The sequence below is a fragment of the Equus quagga genome, chromosome 12, assembly GCF_021613505.1.
Source record: "Equus quagga isolate Etosha38 chromosome 12, UCLA_HA_Equagga_1.0, whole genome shotgun sequence".
NCBI classification, from domain to species: domain Eukaryota; kingdom Metazoa; phylum Chordata; class Mammalia; order Perissodactyla; family Equidae; genus Equus; species Equus quagga.
This window is the reverse complement of record NC_060278.1, coordinates 62884235-62905783: the sequence shown is the minus strand read 5'-3', so window position 1 is coordinate 62905783 and position 21549 is coordinate 62884235. Positions and strand designations below refer to the sequence as shown.

At 46.6% G+C, this 21549-nt stretch overlaps 1 protein-coding gene across 9 annotated transcripts in view; it reads left to right on the top strand.

The window, feature by feature from the left end:
• Positions 1–21549, top strand: part of NINL (ninein like) — a 133883-nt gene that overhangs the window by 98373 nt on the left and 13961 nt on the right. For all 9 annotated transcript variants that reach the window (XR_006891054.1, XM_046678534.1, XM_046678533.1 and 6 more), the window contains 2 exons: positions 11820–11924; positions 13193–13262. Coding sequence is in view for 8 of the 9 variants with exons in the window: in XM_046678534.1 (XP_046534490.1) it covers positions 11820–11924; positions 13193–13262 (175 nt within the window). In the remaining variant the exon portion in view is untranslated. The remainder of the gene's footprint in view (positions 1–11819; positions 11925–13192; positions 13263–21549) is intronic.

Genomic DNA, 21549 nt, shown 5'->3' with positions numbered 1-21549 from the left:
TAGAAATGCTACTGATTTATGTAAATTGATTTTATACCCTGCAACTTTGCTGTAGTTATTGATTACTTCTAAGAGTTTTCCAATGGATTCTTTGGGGTTTTCTATATGTAAGATCATGTCATCTGCAAACAGCAAGAGTTTCACTTCTTCCCTCCCTATTTGGATTCCTCTTATTCCTTTTTCTTGCCTGATTGCTCTGGCCAGGACCTCCAGTACTATGTTAAATAGGAGTGGTGATAGAGGGCATCCTTGTCTCGTTCCTGATTTCAGGGGGATGGCGCTCGGTTTATGCCCGTTGAGTATGATGTTGGCTGTGGGTTTGTCATATATGGCCTTTATTATGTTGTGGTAGTTCCCTTCTATCCCCATCTTGGTCAGAGTTTTTATCATAAATGACTGTTGAATCTTGTCAAATGCTTTCTCTGCATCTATTGAGATGATCATGTGGTTTTTATTCCTCAGTTTGTTGATGTGGTGTATCACGTTGATTGATTTGCGGATGTTGAACCATCCCTGTGTCCCTGGTATGAATCCCACTTGATCATGATGTATGATCCTTTTGATGAATTGCTGAATTCTGGTTGCCAGAATTTTGTTTAGAGTTTTTGCATTGATGTTCATCAGCGATATTGGCCTGTAGTTCTCTTTTTTCCAGCTGTCCTTGTCAGGTTTTGGTATCAGCGTGATGTTGGCCTCGTAGAATGTGTTAGGAAGTGTTCCATCCTCCCTAATTTTTTAGAATAGCTTGAAAATGATAGGTATTAAATCCTCTCTGAAAGTTTGGTAGAAGTCTACAGGAAAGCCATGTGGTCCTGGGGTTTTATTCTTTGGGATGCTTTTGATGGCTGTTTCAATCTCTTTCCTTGTGATTGGTCTGTACAAATTGTTTGCTTCTTCTTGAGTGAGCTTTGGGAGATTGTCGGAGTCCAATAATTTATCCATTTCCTCTAGGTTATCCATTCTGTTAGCATAGAGTTTTTCATAGTATTCTCTTATAATCCATTGTATTTCTTCAGAGTCTGTTGTTATTTCTCCTCTTTCATTTCTGATTTTGTTTATTTGAGCTTTCTCTCTTTTTTTCTTTGTAAGTCTGGCTAGGGGTTTGTCAATTTTATTTGTCTTCTCAAAGAACCAGCTCTTTGTTTCATTGATCCTTTCTACTGCCTTTTTCGTTTCAACAGTATTTCTTTCTGCTCTGATTTTTATTATTTCTCTCCTTCTGCTGACTTTGGGCTTTATTTGTTCTTCTTTCTCTAATTCGGTTAGGCGTAGTTTAAGATTCCTTATTTGGGATTTTTCTTCTTTGTTAAGATGTGTCTATATTGCGATGAATTTCCCTCTTAATACAGCTTTTGCTGTATCCCATATAAATTGATATGGCATGTTATCATTTTCATTTGTCTCCAGGTATTTTTTTATTTCTTTAATTTCTTCAATGATCCGTTGCTTGTTCAGTAGCGTATTGTTTAGTCTCCACATCCTTGTGAGTTTCTCAGCTTTTTTCTTGTAATTAATTTCTAGCCTTATAGCATTATGATCGGAGAAGATGCTTGTTATTATTTCAATTTTTTTAAATTTCTAGAGGCTTGCCTTGTTTCCCAACATATGGTCTATCCTTGAGAATGTTCCATGCGCGCTTGAGAAGAATGTGTATTCTGCTGCTTTTGGATGAAGTGTTCTATATATATGTCTAGTAAGTCCAATTGTTTTAGTTTTTCGTTGAGCTCCACTATTTCCTAGATTTTCTGTCTGGATGATCTGTCCATTGATGTGAGTGGGGTGTTGAGGTCCCCTACTATTATTGTGTTGTTTTTAACATCTTCCTTTAATTCTGTTAATAGTTGCTTTATGAATCTTGGTGCTCCTGTGTTGGGTGCATAGATATTTATAAGCATTATTTATTCTTGATGAAGTGTCCCTTTGATCATTATATATTGCCCCTCTGTGTCTCTCTTTACCTGCCTTATTTTGAAATCCGTTTTGTCTGATATAAGTACTGCAACACCTGCTCTCTTTTGCTTGCTGTTAGCTTGAAGTATTGTCCTCCACCCCTTCACTCTGAACCTGTGTTTGTCCTTGGGGCTGAGGTGTGTTTCCTGGAGGCAACAAATTGTTGGATCTTGTTCTTTAATCCATTTTGCCACTCTGTGTCTTTTTATTGGAGAGTTCAATCCGTTCACATTGAGAGTGATTATTGATACATGTGGGCTTAATGCTGTCATTCTGTCACTCATTATCTGGTTTTCCTGTTACCTTTGTTTCTCGTCCTATGTGTTTTAGCCTACCCATTGACTTCTGCAACTTCTTATGCTGGGTTTCTTAGATTTTTTCCTTATTTATGTTTTGTGGCTCTCTTCTGTTTTTTAGTTTAGTGGCTACCCTGAAATTTGTATTTAGAGTCTCGTGTATAATATAGTCTATTCTCTGGTGGTCTCTTACTTACTTGGCCTAGACTGATTTAGTCCCTTTGCTCTTCCCCTCCTAAATTATTATTTTCATCTCTTGTTCCAACTTGTGTTATGAGTTTGTAGTCAGAATGATAAGATCGTCTTTACTTTGGTGGTTTCCTTACCTTTATCCTAATGCTATAGTTCAATATTTGCTATCCTGTTCTGGTTCTATTTATCTGTCTCCCTACTCTGGTTTGTGACCCCTTTCTCCCTTTTTTTCTTTTTTCAAGTATGAGAGGCTTCTTAAGGATTTCTTGTAGTGGAGGACTTTTGGTTACAAATTCCCTCAACTTTTGATATTTTTGCTGGATAGAGTATTCTTGGATAGAGATTTTTATCCTTTAAAGTTTTGAATATGTCACTCCATTCTCTCCCAGCTTGTACGGTTTCTGTAGAGAAATCTGCTGAAAGTCTGATAGGAGTTCCTTTGTAGGTTATTTTCTTCTGTCTTGCTGCCCTGAGTATTCTTTCTTTGTCATTCATTTTTGCCATTTTTACTACTATGTGCCTTGCAGTAGGTCTTTTTACATTGACAAATCTAGGAGATCTGAAAGCTTCCTCCACACACATTTCTCTCTCAATCCCTAGATTTGGGAAGTTCTCTTCTGTAGTTTCCTTAAGCACACTTTCTGCTCCATTTTCCTTTTCCACGTTCTCAGGAATTCCTATGATCCTTAAATTCGTTCTCCTCATTGAATCTGCTGTCTCTCGGAGATTTTCCTCATTTTTTTAAATTCTTAGTTCTCTTTCTTCCTTTGTCTGGACCATTCAGCCTGTCTATCTTTGATTATGTTAATTTTCTCCTCTATAGTGTCTACACGGGCATTCAGGGAATCCGTATTCTGTTTTATCTGATCCATCATATTTTTCATCTCTACTATTTCTGTTTGATTCTTCTTTATAATTTCAATCTCTTTTGTGAAGTAACTCCAGAACTTGTTGACTTATTTCTCTGTCTTTCCCTCTACCTCATTGAGTTTTTTGATGATAGCTACTCTGAACTCATTTTCACTTAGTTTACCTATTTCCGAGTCCTCAGGACTTAATTCTGTGTTTTTATTGTCTTCTTTCTGGTCTGGAGCTTTTATAAATTGCTGGATGGTAGAGGAGCGGTTTTTGCGCATGATGCTATTATTCGGTTGCAGTTACAACCTGTCGCCACTAGATGGGGGTCGAGAGCCTAGCACTCTGTGCTCTCTGCCTTCAGGCAAGATGGCAGTTCTCAGCGCGGTTTGCAGGGAGGAGGGGCACTTTCTCTTGCATGCCCATCTGGATCCGATCAGCTGTGTTCTCTGGTCTCCTGGGGCCCTGGAAGCTTTCCCCCGTCAGTGAGTTTCCACTGCACTGGCGGCAGGAGTCCTGGACGATCTCCGGACGCACGGCCCCTCCCCCGCTCCTTCCCGCACCCGTGGCAGCTATCCCAGTCTCTAGGGGAGGGAGCGAAGTTCTCTCCTACCCCGTTCCAGCTCCTCTGAGGCCTGCTGCAGGGTCTCCGTCCTCTGTGGTTTTGTTTTTGTAGTTCTCTGATGGTCTGGCATTAGGATTATTGGCTGAAATTCAGTTTTTCCAATCCTTTGTTGTAGTTTGGAGGGGAGAGAGTCCCAGTTCAGCTCACCCCGCCATTTTGCTCCCAGATACTTATTCTTCAACTTAGGAGATTTTTAAGGACAGTTTTGACTATGGGTGAGTTTCAACCATCTCACTAAAACTTTAGACCAGCACTGTCCTTAGAGCTTTCTGCGATGAAGGACATGTCCTGTGTGTGCTCTATCCATTATGGCAGCCGCCAGCCACACATGGCTGTTGAGCACTGGACATGTGGCCTGTGCGGACTCTCTGAGGAGGGTCCCAGGGATGGAAGCCCAGGGTGCATGTGAGTGAGAGGATGAGCAGGCAAGCAGGGGGGAGTCCCCTGTTAGAACGAGAGCAGCCTCGTGGCCCCCTGACCCGAGGGAGGTCCTGGGGTCAGAGCTGCAGCCCTGAGTAGCCTACAGAAGAGACAAGTTCTCTTCTGTAGGAAAGAGGCAGAAGTTGAGCTGCACCAGAAGCTCTCGTGTCTGGCAGCCCAGCAGGCTGCGCGCTATGAGGCCCTATCACTGCAGCACCAGAGGAGGAAGAGGAGCTGCAGGAGCACCTGCTGCACGGGAGGGAGGTGACGGAGCAGCGGGAGCTCCGCTGGAGCGCAGGGAGGAGAGACCAGGGAGCTCCTTACGTGCTGTGGAAGGCAACAGTACAGTGAGGACCTGCTGCTGTGCCCCGGAGTGCATGTGTCAGGCATGGTCCTTGAACTGCATGTCCCTGTGTGGTTGGAATATCCACGTGAAGGGCCCCTCTGCCACCATGTTCTGGGAGGCTCAGCGGGGGCAGCCGTCACTGCTGGGGGGCTGCAGCGGACACTTCGAGGGAAGCCTCCAGGAGCGGGGGAAGCCTCCAGGAGGGGAGGCAGCCTTGAGATGCTGGCTGTCAGCATGTGCAGAGTGCCCAGTGTGCGCCAGGCCCTCCTGCTGCTCACGTTCCCCTGGGGCTCGGGCTGGTGCACCCTCTCAGAAGCCTGAACGTCTAGAAGGGCTTTTCAGGTGCTGTGGAGTTGGCTTCAGGTGCTTCTCTCCTGGCTCCTCGGGAGACAGAGGGCTGCCCTGGGAGGTATTATGGGCACTTATGTGGCCAGGCATGGCTGTGTGGTGTGGTCAGTGCACTGCTTGCAGTGTCATTTGGTCCCATTAGCCCAACACAGCACACCTGCAAGGTGCGCTCGCTTTCTGTGGAGACGGAGGCTCCATGAGGTAGCGTGTCACTTGTGCAAGTGGGTGACACTGCCTCACTGCAGACTCGGGTCTGTCCCGGGGCGTGGTCACAGGTGTGTGGTGAGACTTGTATTCCAGCTCCAGCGCCAGCACCTGCCAGCTGGCTGACCCTGGGCAAGTTGCTTCATTGAAAAAAAAATGTTATGTGGGGTTTATGATGACTCAAAGGGAATAAATGTCAATGCATTACACAGCTTAATAAAGAAAATATTTGCATAGCTGGAAGCACTGGGCACCTCCCCGGGCCACCTTGCTCCTGGCGGTACCTGTCCTGAAGGGCTGTGCATTGCTATCCAGGCTTTGCTTATGCGCCTGCCTCTTCTGTGGGCTTCCCCGAACGATGTGGAACCTTGTTCGTGGTGGTCTGACTTCTGAATTTCCTCATTCACGTAGTGGAGATGGCGCTGTGCCTCAAAAGGGGGTGGTGAGCACATGATAAAGGCCTGAATGTGTGCTTACAGTCACGACTGCACCATGTAAGCCCCCTACAAACAAGCCGGTCTCAGGCCAGAGCACACGCATAGGCACCTGCTCTGTGCACAAGTCCATAGCAGGCTCCAGGAACACAGGGGCCTCGGGCCCAGAAGCAGCTGGGCACTGAAATGCCACTCTGCCGTCTCCCCTGGATCCGTCCTGGTGGACAGACGTGTCCCCGCACCCTGCTGTCCAGACCCTCCCCCAGCCCCGAATGGGGTGCTGTGCACCGACCCAGGCCTAGAAGGCTGTCCTTGTCCTCTCTCTGCTTCTCACCCGCTGCACTACCTGGCCTGTTGGCCCCACCACTGAAGTCACAGTTCAAGCCTCAGTGGGGTCGTCACTCACTTGACGGCCTTCCCCAGGCGCCCCCTCTGCCGGAGCAGCTCGGGGTGCAGCAGGGAGTGGAGCAGAGTGCAGAGCGTTCAGCTGGGCTGCTGCGCCTCCTGCTCCTCACATCATGAGGGAGAAATGTGCTGTCTTGTTTCAAGGATGAGGAATCTTAAAGGCTGTGCCACTCAAACCATGTACGTTTTTCAGGGACAGATACATGTGTGGTGAAAGCCTAAGGGGCTATATAGAAAAGATCGACCCAAGTTCAAGCTGGTGGTTTCCTGGGAGGGCAAGGGGTTCAGGTCAGATTGGGCAGTCTGGGAAGGCCGCGTGGCACAGTGACCTTGTGGCTGCCCAGCCCCCATCAGGCTGAGGAGGCCGAGTGCGCCCAGAGGAGCGGCATCTGGAGAGTAAGGAGACAGGCCGTGCAGAGGGAAAGGTGGATGGAAGCTGGCTGTCATGGGAATGGGGAGGGTTCTCCAAGAGCAAGCTGCCTGGGGCCTGAGCAGGGCAGCTGTGAGGAGTAGCTCATGGGCTGCCAGGAGGACTGGCTGCCATGGGAAGAGCAGATTATGGGGGCTCTGGGGTGGACGTGTGGAAGGCAGTGGGGAGATGGGTAGAGGGTGGTGGGATGGACAAGAGAGGGAGGTAGCTACTGCAGCTGTCCAGGCAAGAGGTGCTGGTGACTGGGGTGAGAGTGAGGGCCGCAGAGGTGCAGGACATTGACTGGGAGGAGCCTGGAGGCTGCTTTGACGGGTTATGGGTGGAGGGGATGCTGGCAAGGGAGGTTGGATGTGGGACCAATCAGAGGACTCCTAGGAAATGCCACTGCCCATGCAGGGAGAAGGTGGGAGGGCAGGATCTAGCTATATCTGAGGGGCATGTGGTGATGTCCCTGCAAAGAGTGAGGTGGGAGACAGGGAAGGAGCCCCTCGAGGAGGGTAAACCAAGGCATCTCAGGGAGGCTCCTGTGAGGAGGGAGGAGCCAGTGAGGGGCCAGTTCACACAGGACCTGCCACCTGAAGAGTCTGCTAGGCTAGGCAGCATGCCAGCACCCCCTGAGCCCACCAGCATCCCTTACCCCCAAGCTGGACCTCAAGTCCCCGGCCCCCACTCTTGAGGGCAGGTCTGTCCCCAGTGCCAGCTAATAGGCCCTTAGCCACAACTCCCAGTGTGTTGGCCTTGTGGCCACTTCCAAGTGAACACATGACACATGAGACCACCCCCCAAACCCACAACAACTGCAGGACTCCAGGCTGGGCAAAGGTCAGACCTGCAGGATTTTGGAAACCATGTTGAAGATTTGGGCCTTTTTCATCAGAGAAAGCAAAGCCCAGAGAGTGACATGATCAGATTTGGATTGTGAAAGAGTCTTTGCCAGCAATTTATATTTATATTTTTATTTTTTGCTGAAGAAGATTTGCCCTAAGCTAACATCTGTGCCAACTTCCTCTGGTTTGTATGTGGGTTGCCACCATAACATGGCTACTGACAAGTGCCATAGGTCGGTGCCTGGGAACTGAACTTGACTGAACACTGAACTTGACCGTTAGGCCACAGGGCCGACCCCTCTGCCAGCAATTTAGAGAACAGCACAGTGGTCCGAACACCCATGTGGCCTCAATTCGTCCACGGTCATCTTTGCCATCTCCTTGCTCTCCACACACACATCCCTGTTTTTTCCTGAATCATTTGAGATAATTGCAGACATTATGACACCTTACTGTTCAATACTTCACAGCATGTTATTATGTAAGAACAAGGATATTCTTCCACATTCCTACAATATCATTGTCACATGGGAAATTTAACATGAATACAATGCTGTTTTTTAGTTTGTACTCCGCATTCAGATTTCCCCAGTTATTTCAGTATGTTTTATGGGTGGTTCACCCACCCCAGGTCTAGTCAAGGATCGTGCTATGTATTTAGTTATCATGTTTCTTTAATAGCCTTTAATCTAAGAGAGTATATCTGTCTTTAATTAGTTAATATTTTAGTTAATGGACGTTGACTTTTTATCATGGTAAAGTATACATAACATAAAATTGGTCATTTTAACCATTTTGAAGTGTGTAATTTAGTGGCATTAAACATCCACAGTGTTGGGGGCCATCATCACACCCACCTCCTCCCAGAGAGTTTGGGAAGGACTGGCGTTAGTTCTTCCCTAAACGTTGGATTGAGTTCACCAGGGAAGCCGTCAGTTCCTGGGCTTTTCCGTGTTGTGGGCATTCGCTTGCTGGTTCAATCTCCTTATTGGTTATAGGTCTGTACAGATTTTCGATTTCTTCATGAGTCAGTTTTGATAGGACATCAACATTTTTGAAGAATCAAGACCAGGTGTTTTGCAGAAGTGTCCTCAATTTGGATGCCTGATTTTTCCCATGATTAGATTCCTTCTTGCATCTCATGCCTTCTTTATAGGACCATTTTCTTTCTTTTTAATGTATAGCCTTTAGCAGTTCCTTTAGTGAAACTCTCTTTGGAGTAAATTCCTTAGTTTTTTATCTGAAAATATTTCACGTGTCCCTCCATTTCTGAGAGAGAGTATTCCTAGAAACACAAATCTATGTTAGTAGTTGCAGGGCTGTCCTCTGCCCTTTGAACAGACTCAGTGTCTCCAAGATTCCATTGTTGACATTGAGTAGTTATGGTTTTTCCTTCATATGTGCGGTAGTTTCCAATTGCTGCTGTAACAAATTACCACAAATTTAGTGGCTTAAAACAAATGTATGATTTTATAGTTTTGGAGCTTAGAAGTCCGAAGTGAGTGCTACTGGACTAAAATCAGGATGCTGGCCAGGCGGCCTGCCTTTCTGGCAGCTGTAGAGGAGAGCCTCTTTTCTCGCCCATTCCAGGCTGCTCCACTCCTTGGTTCATGGCCTCCCTCCATCTCTAAGGCCAGCAGTTGCTGCTCGGGTCTCCCTCACATCAACTTGCTCTGACACAGACTCTTGTGCTTCTCTCCTCCACATTTAAGGACCCTTCAGGCTACATTGGGCCCACCTGGATAGTAAGGATGGTCTCTCCATCTAAGGTCAGCTAATGAGCCACCTTAATGTCCTTTTCCACGTTAATTCCCCTTTGCCATGGAATGTAACATATTCACAGGTTCTGGGGACTAGGACATGGACATCTTTTAGAGACCATTATTCTGCCCTCCATAGTAGATCATCTATCTTTTGTGTTTTTCTTTGGTGTGTTTTTAACTTTTTATTGAAGTGTTATATAAACAAGAAGAATACACGTGTACAATTGGAAGAATTTTCAACAACTTGAACACATCTGTGTTACAAGCATCCAGAACAGGAAATAGAACTCCCCAGAGTCCCCCAGGGGTGACCCTCATTCTTCTAACAATGTAGATTAATTTTGCCAGGTTTTGTACTTTATATAAAGGAATCATACAGTGTGGACTCTTGCGTCTGGCTTTCTTGGCTCAATAAATGTTTGTGAGATTCACCCGCATTGTTGCTTATTGTTGCATCCATTTCCTTGCTGTGGAGTATTCCATTGTGTGACTATACCATGATTTATTCATTGTTTTGTTGATGGGCATTTGAGTAGTTTCCACTTTTTGGTCATCACGAATAGTCCTGCTGGGAAAAATCTTGGATGGAATTGTTGGCTTATAGGGCGTAGGTGTGGTTTTCCTTTTACTTATCCTGCTTAGAAAATATTATGCCTATAGAATGTATGGATTGGTGTCTTATGACAGACTTTCAGCCATTATTCTTAAAACATTGTCTCTCTGTTCATTATCCTCTCCTTTTAGAGGTATGATTTTAGATCTTTTCACTTTTCCTCCATTTCTCAACTTCTCTTTCGTATCTTCTGTCTTCTTTTCTCTCTGTGTCACGTTCTGGGTCCTTTTTTCATATCTTTGTTCTAGGTCAGTAATTCTTTCTTCAGCTGTGTCTAATCTGCTGTTTTGCCCATGCAGTGATTTTTTTATTTTCACACTGACTTATTTTTCTTTTCCAAAAATTCTATTTAGTCCTGTCTGATCACTTTTGATAGTTTCTTCTGGCTTGTTCATTTTTTAATTTCCCATCTTTTATTTATGTAAACATTTCACAATATTTATCTTCAGTTTGTGTCTGATAATTCCCATATCTGAGGGTCCCACAGAATCTGTGTGGTTTTTGCTTCTGTTGACTGTCAGGTGTGGCTTTTTTCCACATTTGTTTTGGTGATTTTTGATTGTGAGCTCATGTTTACATGATATTAATTTCTGGGAATCCTAGGAGCTGTAGTAGAGGTTGCTTTCTGCAGGAAGGATGTGTATTGCTCTTGCAGATAATTGGGGGCCTGCTAATCTGGAACCACTTTAACCTCCTTCCAGGCTACTGGCTTAAAGCAGGTGTCCACAGCACGTTTCTCCGTGCTGCTTATGGCAGTGGCATTGGCCTCAGGGTAACTCCATCTTTCTGTTGCTTAATGCTCACAGCTTTGGTTTCAGCTTCCAGGTGTTTGTTTTGTTTGGGGCCTACAAGGTTCTGTTCCCTTCTGTGAGGGCAGCCCACATCGGGATTAGCTTCACACAGGCTCTAGTTGTTTGGTGGGTGTGGGGGATGGGGTGGGGCAACCATCAACTTATGTGAGGACTAGGAACCTGGAAGTAAAACACCCCTCCCACACACACGGCTTCCTTGAATCAATTTGTTTCCCATCCTGGAGCCAGAGTGACAGTTTCAAAACACACACCTCATTTGTTTGACTCCCCTGCTTGAAACCCTTTGCTGCTTTTAAAATTCCAATGACTTATTTTTTTTATTTTTTTTTCTTTAGTTCCTTATGAGATAAAATGAAGTCATATTTATGCTTATGAAGGAGATACCTTGATATTATAAGCATAATGCATAAAATAAACATGATGAGATCATCTGGCTTTGAGTATTTTTGGATTGGAAAAATTAGAAGCTAATGCCAGATGGGGACCTACGGGGGGAGTAAGTGTCAGCCAGACCAGTGCGTATTAAGAATATATTCTCTTGGCAACAAGTATGGATTTGAAACTGCCTCATTTGTGATCTTTCTTGGTAAATTGCTCATTTGTTGTACACCAATGGTGTTACCTATGAGAGTTTTCAGAAAGCAAAGGTCCAGGCAGACTTGGTTCATATAGTAGCTGTTCATACTGGCTTTTTCCCATTGAAGGCTACACCTTGCATGAGGTCTCTCTCCACAAACTGATGTGGGCGTCTTCCCAGGTTTCTCCTCCTGGTGCTGACTTCAGAATGTGGGATGCAGTGGGAGGGCTCACCAAAGAGGAGAATGTGTCTATGTGTTTTGGTCTTCTGACGCCTTGTGTTTCTTAGTCCCATGTTGGAGTTCACTGGTGGTAGTGAATATCCTTTGTAGTAACCTGAGGACTCATTTTGCATTGGTAACAACTATGGGCACACTCATATTTCAGCTAGAGGTTGCAAGACACAGGAACAGCTCAGCTATAAACACAGTAAATGGAACCAAGGTGCTGGGTACATTAGTGAGCTACTGATGGTGGGACTGTTTTAGAACCTGAGAAAAGCTTTGTTTTCTGAAGCTTGTCTCTTGGGAGATGCAACCCACAGTGCGTTAGCCCTGGATAGAGGAAAAGGGAAGAGGAGGAGGGTGCCCTGTGCCGTCATCTGGGGGAGGGAAAGGTAGACTGCGGGATCGCCGTGACTTCGACCACAAGGCCAGACTCACAGACTGTGGAGGCGGCCAACTCGGGACTTCCCACTCTTCTTTCTTTCAATTTTTCATGCAGAATTGAGGTGGATAGGCTTTCTGAAGAAAACACATTGTTGAAAAATGAGCTGAGAAGGATTCAGCAAGAGCTTGAAGCTGCAGAAAAGACAAATGATGCACAGAGGTAAGGGCCCCATCTCAGTGCTTCCACCCAGAACTTCTACCTATGACGCCTTTGCTCTTTGTAGAATGAGCTTCGAAGGTATTGTAGAAACTGGGCATTGTTCACAGATCAACCCTGCATTCCAGAAAACTATGTGGGTGAGACGTGCTGACCTCTCACCAGCCTTGACAGGCATGGGAGGGCTCCTTCCAGATGTTGGCAGCCACCTTCATTCCTGAGCTCCTTGGTGCCAGCAGTGTGAGGGAGAGTGTGTGCGTGCTGCAGCACGGCCAGCACCGCAGCGAGCTGCTCCAGCCCAGGTCTGCTTATCTCTGAAGTCCCTGGGCAGGCACTTCTCACCCCACAGAAATACTCCACGTCACGCTGAGGGGGAAGCAGTGAGTATTTTTGCAGTGGTCAGGGGTGCTCCTGGGCCTTTCTGGGCCAGTGAAATCTGTTTGTGTCCTTGTCATGGTTTCAGCTGTGCTTTTCTCAAAGTTTGTTTCTAGTCTGATTTTGGTGAATCAGAGTTAGGGATGTGGGGTGGGAAGGGGGAGTGGCAGGGACCTGAGCACAAGGGACGCACAGGAGGGTCTGGGGTACTCCCATCTGTGAGAGCCAGAGGGAGGGGTCAGGGACCTGAGCACGAGGCGGGAGAGAGTGTGTGGTGGGGGAGGACAGGCAGTACCTGTCAGTGGATTTCTGCTTCCGCTAGTGTAGCCATATGCCAGGACAGTTTGTTTGGCCTTTCTCTTTCAACTGTAAAGTTCCAGATGAGCTCAGCTTGAAAATGCTGAGCCTGTGGTGCTGATTTGATGGAAGTGCCATGGTGATTACAGCATAGAATCCAAAGCAGGCAGTCAACAAGTGATTGCTGGTACATCAGAGCATTTCTGACATCTAAAAGTTTTCTCTTTAGAAACCATTTTTTGCCTAAGTTTGACAGTGGTGTCTCCTTTGACAGCAGCCCTCTGGATGTGAGGCTGTTTGGGTCTTTATTTATGCTGCTGGGTGTGAATGGTTGCATGTTTTGCTAAGGAAACGTTAATGATTGTGATGGAGGAGTGTCACGGAGGGTGCGTGTCCTTACGAGCCTGGCAGTGTTCCTCTGGTTCCGAGGGCCGGGATCTGGACTGGAGCGTCATCGTCGGCAGCAGCTAGTGTAGAGCAGCAACGGCGGCGGCATAGTGAATGAGGTGCCGGTGTACGAATCCGTTACAATGGGCGATGACTGGGAAAAATGAGGCTGGTTGCTCAGAGTGACACTGTTGATTTTGCTTCTTCAACAGGAAAGAAATTGAGGTTTTACAGAGAGACAAGGAAAAGGCCTGCTCTGAAGCGGAAGAGCTCAGCACACAGGTCGAGTATCGATCCCGGGCGTGAAGCTAATGCCACCCTCCTTTTGTCGTTATTCTGACATAATTTCAAACTTAGAAAAAGGAAGTACAGAACTTTTTTCTGAAAGGTTTGAGAGTGAGTGCCTATTCATCACGCCCCCACATCAGTGTGGATAGAGACGGGCCGCAGCCGCCCACTCCCTCCAGAACCGTGCGTGGCATTGGTCTCCTTTAGTCGGTCTGTCCTTGGTTGTTAGGACCTCAGCACTTTTGAAGATGACAAGCAGTTATTTCGTAGGAAGTCCCTCACTTTGGTTTGTCTGATGTTTCCTTTTGATTAGATTTACGTTATGCATCTTTGGCATGTTCTCCTCATTTCATCCTATCCTGGGTACGATGGCTTGTCCCCTTACTGGGGGTGGTAGCTTTGATTCTCGGTTAAGTGGTATTGGCCAGGCTTCTCCAAAGTAAAGTTACTTTTCCCTTTGTAATTAACGAGTATTTTATGGGTAGATATTTTGATACTGTGTCAATATCCTGTTCTTCATCAAACGCTCACTCACTTTTGTAGCATCTTTTCTGTCCTGGTGGAGTCAATTATTACTATGATAGTGGCCAAATGGTGACGAATTCCACCATTCCTTTTTATTTATTAATTGGTATTCTAGTGTAAGGAAGAACTTTCTCTTCTCCCCATTCATTTATTCATTTACAACTTATTACTATCATAGATTCCTGTTTTATGCAATGGGTTATAATATGTTACCATTAGTATCTATTTTAATGCTCAAATTGTCCCCTGATTTAGCCAAAGAGAGCCCCTTCAAGGTGGTTTATGGGTCTTTTGGACCGGTCCTGATCATTCTTTCAGCATGTCCTTACTCTCTGGTACCCCAAGATCTTCCACGTTCATCTAATACTTCCCCTGCGCCAGCCCTGGAATCAGTCATTTATCCAAGGAGCCCTTGGTTACTTTTAGTCTAGAATGGTGTTTAAAGACCAAGATCTGGGCACTGCATGTACTCATTGCTCCTGGGGTGTCTCTACTTCCAGGCACGGCTAGTGGATCGAGCTAGGGAATAAATGTGCTATATACATCCATAAAATCACATGCACATGGTTACATCTCTCTATACTGAAAACTGTGAATTCAGACCCATATCTGCGGTTCCTACACAACATCATGGGGTAATTCTAGTTTTCTCCCTTTCCGTATTTGTAACTCATACCTCTAACAGTGAGAAGTCTAATTTCCATCATCTTCAATGTATTTATTGTTTGATCAGTCTCCCTTTAGCCCACGCGTAAATGCCCATCTCACTCAGTTTTGGTACTGACCACCACACTGGTCCTCCCTTTGCCCCCATATACAGAAACCTTCTGTAGTTGGTCTTGCTTACTGGCTTTTGGACTGAATTATTAAGGAGGAAGTATTCAAGCTGGGATGTGTCATCTTTGTTTTTTTTCCAATGGAAATTATTATTGATAATTGCAGACTCATATGTAGTTGTAAGAAATATATTATAGAGAAATTCCGGGGCCGACCCAGTGGTGCAGCAGCTAAGTTGCGTGTTCCGCTTCTCGGTGGCCCGGGGTTCACCAGTTCGGATCCTGGGTGTGGACATGGCACCGCTTGGCAAAAGCCATGCTGTGGCAGGCATCCCACATATAAAGTAGAGGAAGATGGGCACGGATGCTAGCTCAGGGCCAGCCTTCCTCAGCAAAAACAGGAGGATTGGCAGTAGTTAGCTCAGGGCTAATCTTCCTAAAAAAAAAAGAAAAAATTAGAGAAATCCCTTATACGCTTTGCCTAGCTTCCCCCAATGGTAATATTTTACAGAACTGTATTTGCTTGGGCAGCCAAACAAAATGCCACACTCTGTGAGGCTTAAGCAAGAGAAATTTATTTCCTCATAGTTCTCAAGGTTGGAAGTCCAAGATCAAGCTGTCAGCAGGGTTGATTTCATTCTGAGGGCCTCTCTCCTTGGCTTGTAGATGGCCACTTCTCTCTGTGTCTTCACATCATCTTCCCTCTGTCCTTGTCTGTGTCCTGACCTTTTTTTTTCTTTTTGCTGAGGGAGATTTACCAACTAAGCCTATGTCTCTGCCATTCTTCCTCTACTTTCTGAGTGGGATGCTGCCACAGCATGGCTAACCAGTAGTGTAGGTCTGTGCCTGGGATCCAAACCCGTGAGCCCGGGCCACCGAAGCGGAGTATGCCAAAGTTAACCACTAGGCCCTGGGGTCCGTCCCCTGACCTTTTCTTACAAGTACAACAGTCATATTGGATCAGGGCCCACCCATATGACCTCATTTTACCTTAATTACCTCTTTTAAAGGCTCTGCCTCCAAATACAGTCACATTCTGAGGTCCTGGGAGATAGGATGTCAATATATGAGTGTGGGGGGGGACACAAATCAGCCCATAACAAATATCACAACCAAGCTATTGACATTGATACAGTCCTTGAGGGTTTCCCCACTTTATTTGTGTATTCACGTGTGTGTGTAAGTTCTCCACAGTTTCATCCCCTGTGCGGGTTTGCATAGCCACCACCACAGTCAGGATAACGAACAGTCCCGACTCCAGCAGGGCCCTTCATATTGCTCTTTTGTAAGTACACCCACCTCCTTCAGCCCACCTACCCCAGCCCCCAGCCCCCAGCCCTGACAACCACTAATCTGTCATTCAGTTCTAAAATTGTGTTGTTTCAAAATGTTATATAAGAGGAATCATGTAGAGTATAGCATTTGGGATTGGCTTTTCTCACGTAACTCCCTGGAGATTCATCCCCCCACATGTTGTGTGTTTCAGTAGTCAGTTTCTTTTTATTGCTGAGTAGTATATTCTGTGGTGCTGACCTCCCACAGTTTGTTTTCATACTCACTTTTTAAAGGACATCTGGGCTGATTCCAGTTTTGGTTATTAGAAATAAATTTGCTGTGAACATTCCTGTGCAGGTTCTCATATGAACTGAGTTTCCATTTCACTGGGGTGAATGCCCAGGGGTGCCGTTGCTCAGTCGTATGGAAGCATATGTTTAGTTTTATAAGAAACGGCCAGACTATTATCCAGAGTGACTGTAACAGTTTGTATTCCCACCAGCAATGTATGTATGATCCAGTTTCCCCATATCCTTACCAGCATTTGGTGTTGTCACTAGTGTTTTTATTTTAGCCACTCTGGTAGGTGTGTGCTGAGACAGAAAGGCTGGAGGGACTGGAGCTGGGTGTCCCCTTCTCCCATGTTGGTTACACTCTGGTCAAATAGTTTCTCTTGAGAGCAGGAGGACAGACGCTTTGAGAGTACTGCAAAGTGGTCACTGTGTTGGTCAGCTCGAGCTGCCATGACAAAATGCCATAGGTAAGTATTTGACTAGTGGCTTAAACACAGAAATTTATTGTCTCCCAGTTCTGGGGGCCAGAAATCCAAGATCAGGGCACTGGCTGGTTTGGTTCCTGGTGAGGGCCTGCTTCCTGGCTTGCAGACATCCACCTTCTCCCTATGTCCTCATGTCGCCTTTCCTTGGTGCGTGCACATAGAGGGAGAGAGACGTGGCTCTTCTGTTTCCTCTTCTAAGGCCACCAGTCCTATTGGATTAGGACCCAACTCTTATGACCTCATATAACCTTAGTTACCTCTTAAAAGCCCTATCTCTAAGTATAGTCCTATTAGGGGTTAGAGCTTCCACATAGGAATCTGGGGGACACGCTTCAGTCCATAGCAGTCACTTTTCTTCCCCTTTGCTGGAAGCACGAGAGAATTTTCTCTGATCTTAACTGTGGGAAGCTGGTGAGACTCAGGAGAGGGCCTGTCACTGCCCAGCCAGGCCAGGCACAGCCCAGCGCTCGAGCTGCGGTTCCAGGCTCCCCTCCTGTTTCAGGCTCCAGCCGTCTGCTCCTGTGAGCTGTGATGCCCTGCACCTCTCTCTCCAGTTTTCAGGGTGTTGGTTTACCCCGTGACCTCAGTTCTCTGACAGATCTAAGAAGAGGTATTGATGTTCAACTTGTTCAGCCTTTTTCTTGTTGGTAGGATGGGGGTGATGGCTTGCAAGCTCTTCACATGCCAGACCAGAAACTGGAATTGTATTATGTTTTTTGTTTTTTGTGTTTTTGAGGAAGATTAGCCCTGAGCTAACTACTGCCAGTCCTCCTGTTTTTGCTGAGGAAGCCTGGTCCTGAGCTAACATCCGTGCCCATCTTCCTGTACTTTATATGTGGGATGCCTACCACAGCATGGCGTGCCAAGCGGTGCCATGTCCACACTTGGGATTCGAACTGGTGAGCCCCAGGCCGCCAAGAAGCGGAACATGCGAACTGAACTGCTGCGCCACCGGGCCGGCCCCCTGTATTATGTTTTTAATTTGAGTTTCTGCATGTTCACCGTTAGCACATAGAAATACAGTTGAATTCTCGTGTGTTGATTTTGCATCCTGCCACCTTGCTAAACTCACTTACTAGTTCTAGGAGTGTCTTCGGCTTCTCAAACCCTGGCTCCATTCCAGGATAAGTCCCCACAGCTTTTCTCTCCTGGCGCTGCCTCTTCCCACACAGGGCTGATGAGAGTGGTGTCTGCCGTGGAGACTGCCTCAGACCACTCGTGGGTGGCTGGTGTGTCTTGGCTCCCAGGTTTGGGTGTTCGTTTCTGTGTGACGGCGTGATGGCCTTGCTTGGGCCTTCTCCATCAGGAGGATAATTCATGGATTGATTTAAGGTGAAAACTTCAGACTTTGCCTTTGCCAGAGGACCAGCTCCTTGGAAAACTGAGCTTTCTGGGGCTTCCCTGGGCCCAGAGTGGCTGCCCCCCGCCCCCCGCTCCCCTTCCCAGCTTATCTCTAGGACACATTTGGAAATGGATTATAGGTATCCGTTTGTTTTCTTTCCCCCAGCTTTTTATTAAAAACTTGAAACACAAAAAGGTGGAACAGTACACACTGTTCAGCCACACGCCACAACCCTAATTTGATAGTTGTTAACATTGCAGTGTGTGCCTTTGATATGTTTGTATTTGTCCCTGTATTTGTGTGTCTTCTGAACCATTTTAAAGTAAGTTACAGATAAAATGATATTCTCCTAAATATTTCAGCATGCATCCCCTAAAAATTAGGATACCTTCTCCCTAACTACCATACTGCTACACACCTAAGAAACTTCACCATAATTACCTAACATTATCCAGTATTCAGACCATATTTGGATTTCTCCAATTATTCAAAAATGTTTTTTGTTTTAATTTTAAACTTTTTTTTAAGTTTTCCTTCTCCCCAAAGTCCCCCAGTACATAGTTGTATATTTTAGTTGTGGGTCCTTCCAGTTGTGGCATGTGGGATGCCGCCTCAGCGTGGCCTGATGAGCGGTGCCTTGACCGTGCCCAGGATCTGAACTGGTGACACCCTGGGCTGCTGAAGTGGGGTGCGTGAACTTAACCACTCGGCCACGGGGCTGGCCACTCAAAAATGTTTTATATAGTAAATTTCTTGGAACTAGGATTCAGTTGAGGTTGATCATTATTTGAGCTATCAATGCTGTTCCAGATTTAGGCATAGAACAGTCACTTTATTGTGCTCACAGAGCCTGTGGTCAGGGATTCAGACAGGGCACAGAGCAGACGGCCTGTCTCTGCTTCTCAACATTGGGGCCTTGGCTGGGAAGACTGGACAGCTAGGGTGCCTGAGGTGGCTGGGGCCCGAATCTTCTAGGGGACCCTCTCCAGGGGGCCGGGCTCCTGGAGGGAGCAGTGGGGGGGCATGAGACAGCAAGTGTTCCAGGGGGACCCAGTGGAAGGCGCAAGGCTCCTGGCCCACCTTGGAAATCACTCCGTATCCCGCCCCAGGAGCCTGCAGAGCCCTGGGGAGGGGCTCTAGGCTCCTCTTGGTGGGCAAATGTCTAGGTCACACTACAGAAGGTGATGTGGGAGGGGAGATGCTGTTCAGGATGTCGTTACAAGATACAGCCTACTGCAATGTCTTTAGCCCTTTTAATCTAGACCACCCGTTTCTCCTACATGACGCCGACTTTTTGAAGACGCCTGGCAGCTCTCTCGTAGGTCATCCCACGTTCTGGGGCTGTTCAGCTGTTTCCTGATGGTGTCATTCAGTGTGATCCTCTGTCCCTTCTTTTTCTTTTTTTTTTTTTTTTTCAAAGATTTTATTTTTTCCTTTTTCTCCCCAAAGCCCCCGGTACATAGTTGTCTATTCTTCGTTGTGGGTTCTTCTAGTTGTGGCATGTGGGACGCTGCCTCAGCGTGGTTTGATGAGCAGTGCCATGTCCGCGCCCAGGATTCGAACCAACGAAACACTGGGCCGCCTGCAGCGGAGCGCGCGAACTTAACCACTCGGCCACGGGGCCAGCCCCCCTTCTTTTTCTTATAAACTGGAAATTAGGCCTAAAGGCTTGATCAGGTTCAGAGTGAACCTATTTAGGAAATGTATCCATTTGTTTTAAAATAGGCCCAGGAGACAGCTGCTAGCATTTCATATTGCCTTCTGCAGTAAAACCCAGATGAATGCAATTTAGAAATTAACGAGGTGATCGATACAAACACCCAGAGGCAGATGGCGTCTCACACCTCCGATGTGATGCCCTGAAGAGGACACAGTGGCAGCTGAGCTGTGTTCTGGCAGGAACACATCACCTGAGTCTAAATACGAGGAGCATCAGGCAAACCTGAAATGAGGAACTGTTAAGGGGAGAGCAGGGGAGGGGCTGTATGTGTCGAAAATGTCAGTGTCATAAAAGACAGAGGCTATGGAAACATTCCGGATCCAAGGAGGCCAAAACGACCTCATGGAAAAGGCCTTACCTGATGGTGGAGCGGGAGGGCACTCCAGAGGCCATCACTGGGCAGGTAGCAAAACTGGGCTGTGTGGTGCCTCAAGGTTCATGTCCTGAAGCCAGAACTGCGCGGCAGCCATGCGAGAGCACACGCCCCTTCTTAGGAAACACGCTGCCAGCTGTGGCTCAGAATCCGCCATGTGCATGTGTGCATATGTCGCGCATGGAGAGTGCCTCACAATGTGGCCAGGAAAACGCCATCAGCTGGGCCTGGAGAGGGTGCCACATGTTCTCTGTAATAGCCTTGCAAGTGGTCTGTAAGTCTGAAATTATTTCCAAACAAAGACTTTACGTGTGAAAGATGAATAGAAGAAAATCAACCAGTGGGATGATCCCAGGAGTTGAAGGAAGAGTCCATTTCTGGCTGATAATGAAATCAAGGCTGTTCTCAGAGGACAAGCTGAATGTGTATCAATATTGAAAACAGTTCTCATTTTCCCAGTAGAATGTAATAAACACAAGAGCGTTCTATACCAGGCACAACTGCTGGGGACTCGGTACCAAGGTTCCTGGGAGAGGACACAATGGTGACTAATTTACAGAGAAGAAAATGAGAAATCAGCACAAGAAAAATGTGTAGCCTGCTAAGCTGGAATGATCCGAGTTGAAACAACATGGTCTATTATGTGTTTATCAGACCCTCAAACACAGAAAAGTGATATGATTGTTGGCAGTCCTGGGGGCCGGTGTCGCCAGCAGTGCTGGGGCCAGGCAGGGACGCCGCCCTGACGAGACCCAAGGGCCAACTCTGGGCCTCGACAGCTGACTGCTGTGTAAAAAAGCAAGTTAGCAAAGTGTGGTTTATCTGAAGATAGTCTTGACAAACAGTTGAAAATAACTGGAATTTCCTTGGTGAAAGGCTGTAAGGCCTCCTTTCGAGCTCCTGCTTCAGCTTGCGGTGCATTTGCTCGTTACCCAGTGAGCATTGTTGAGCACCCACCGTCTGCTGGGCTGTGGCTGTTGAGAAAAAGCGAAATATACAGTTCAATCAACGCCTGCTGAAAACTGTGTGTAATGACAAAATCAGAGATTTTTTTTTTTTTAAAGATTTTATTTTTTCCTTTTTCTCCCCAAAGCCCCCCAGTACATAGTTGTATATTCTTCGTTGTGGGTCCTTCTAGTTGTGGCATGTGGGACGCTGCCTCAGCGTGGTCTGATGAGCAGTGCCATGTCCGCGCCCAGGATTCGAACTAACGAAACACTGGGCCGCCTGCAGCGGAGCGCGTGAACTTAACCACTCGGCCACGGGGCCAGCCCCAGAGGAGATTTTGAGGAAATTCATATACCTTAAGTTTAATTAGGGTGTTTTTCTTCAAACTGCTTAAAATAATCTTAGAAATAACCATGGAAGAAATGAGGAAAACATGAAAGGTCTTCAGAACAGTGGTTCGGTTTTTGTGGCGTCTGACCCCCTCTGGCAGTCCAGATGGGTCCCATTTCTTCTAGGGGACGGAGCAGGGTTCCTCGTACTTGGC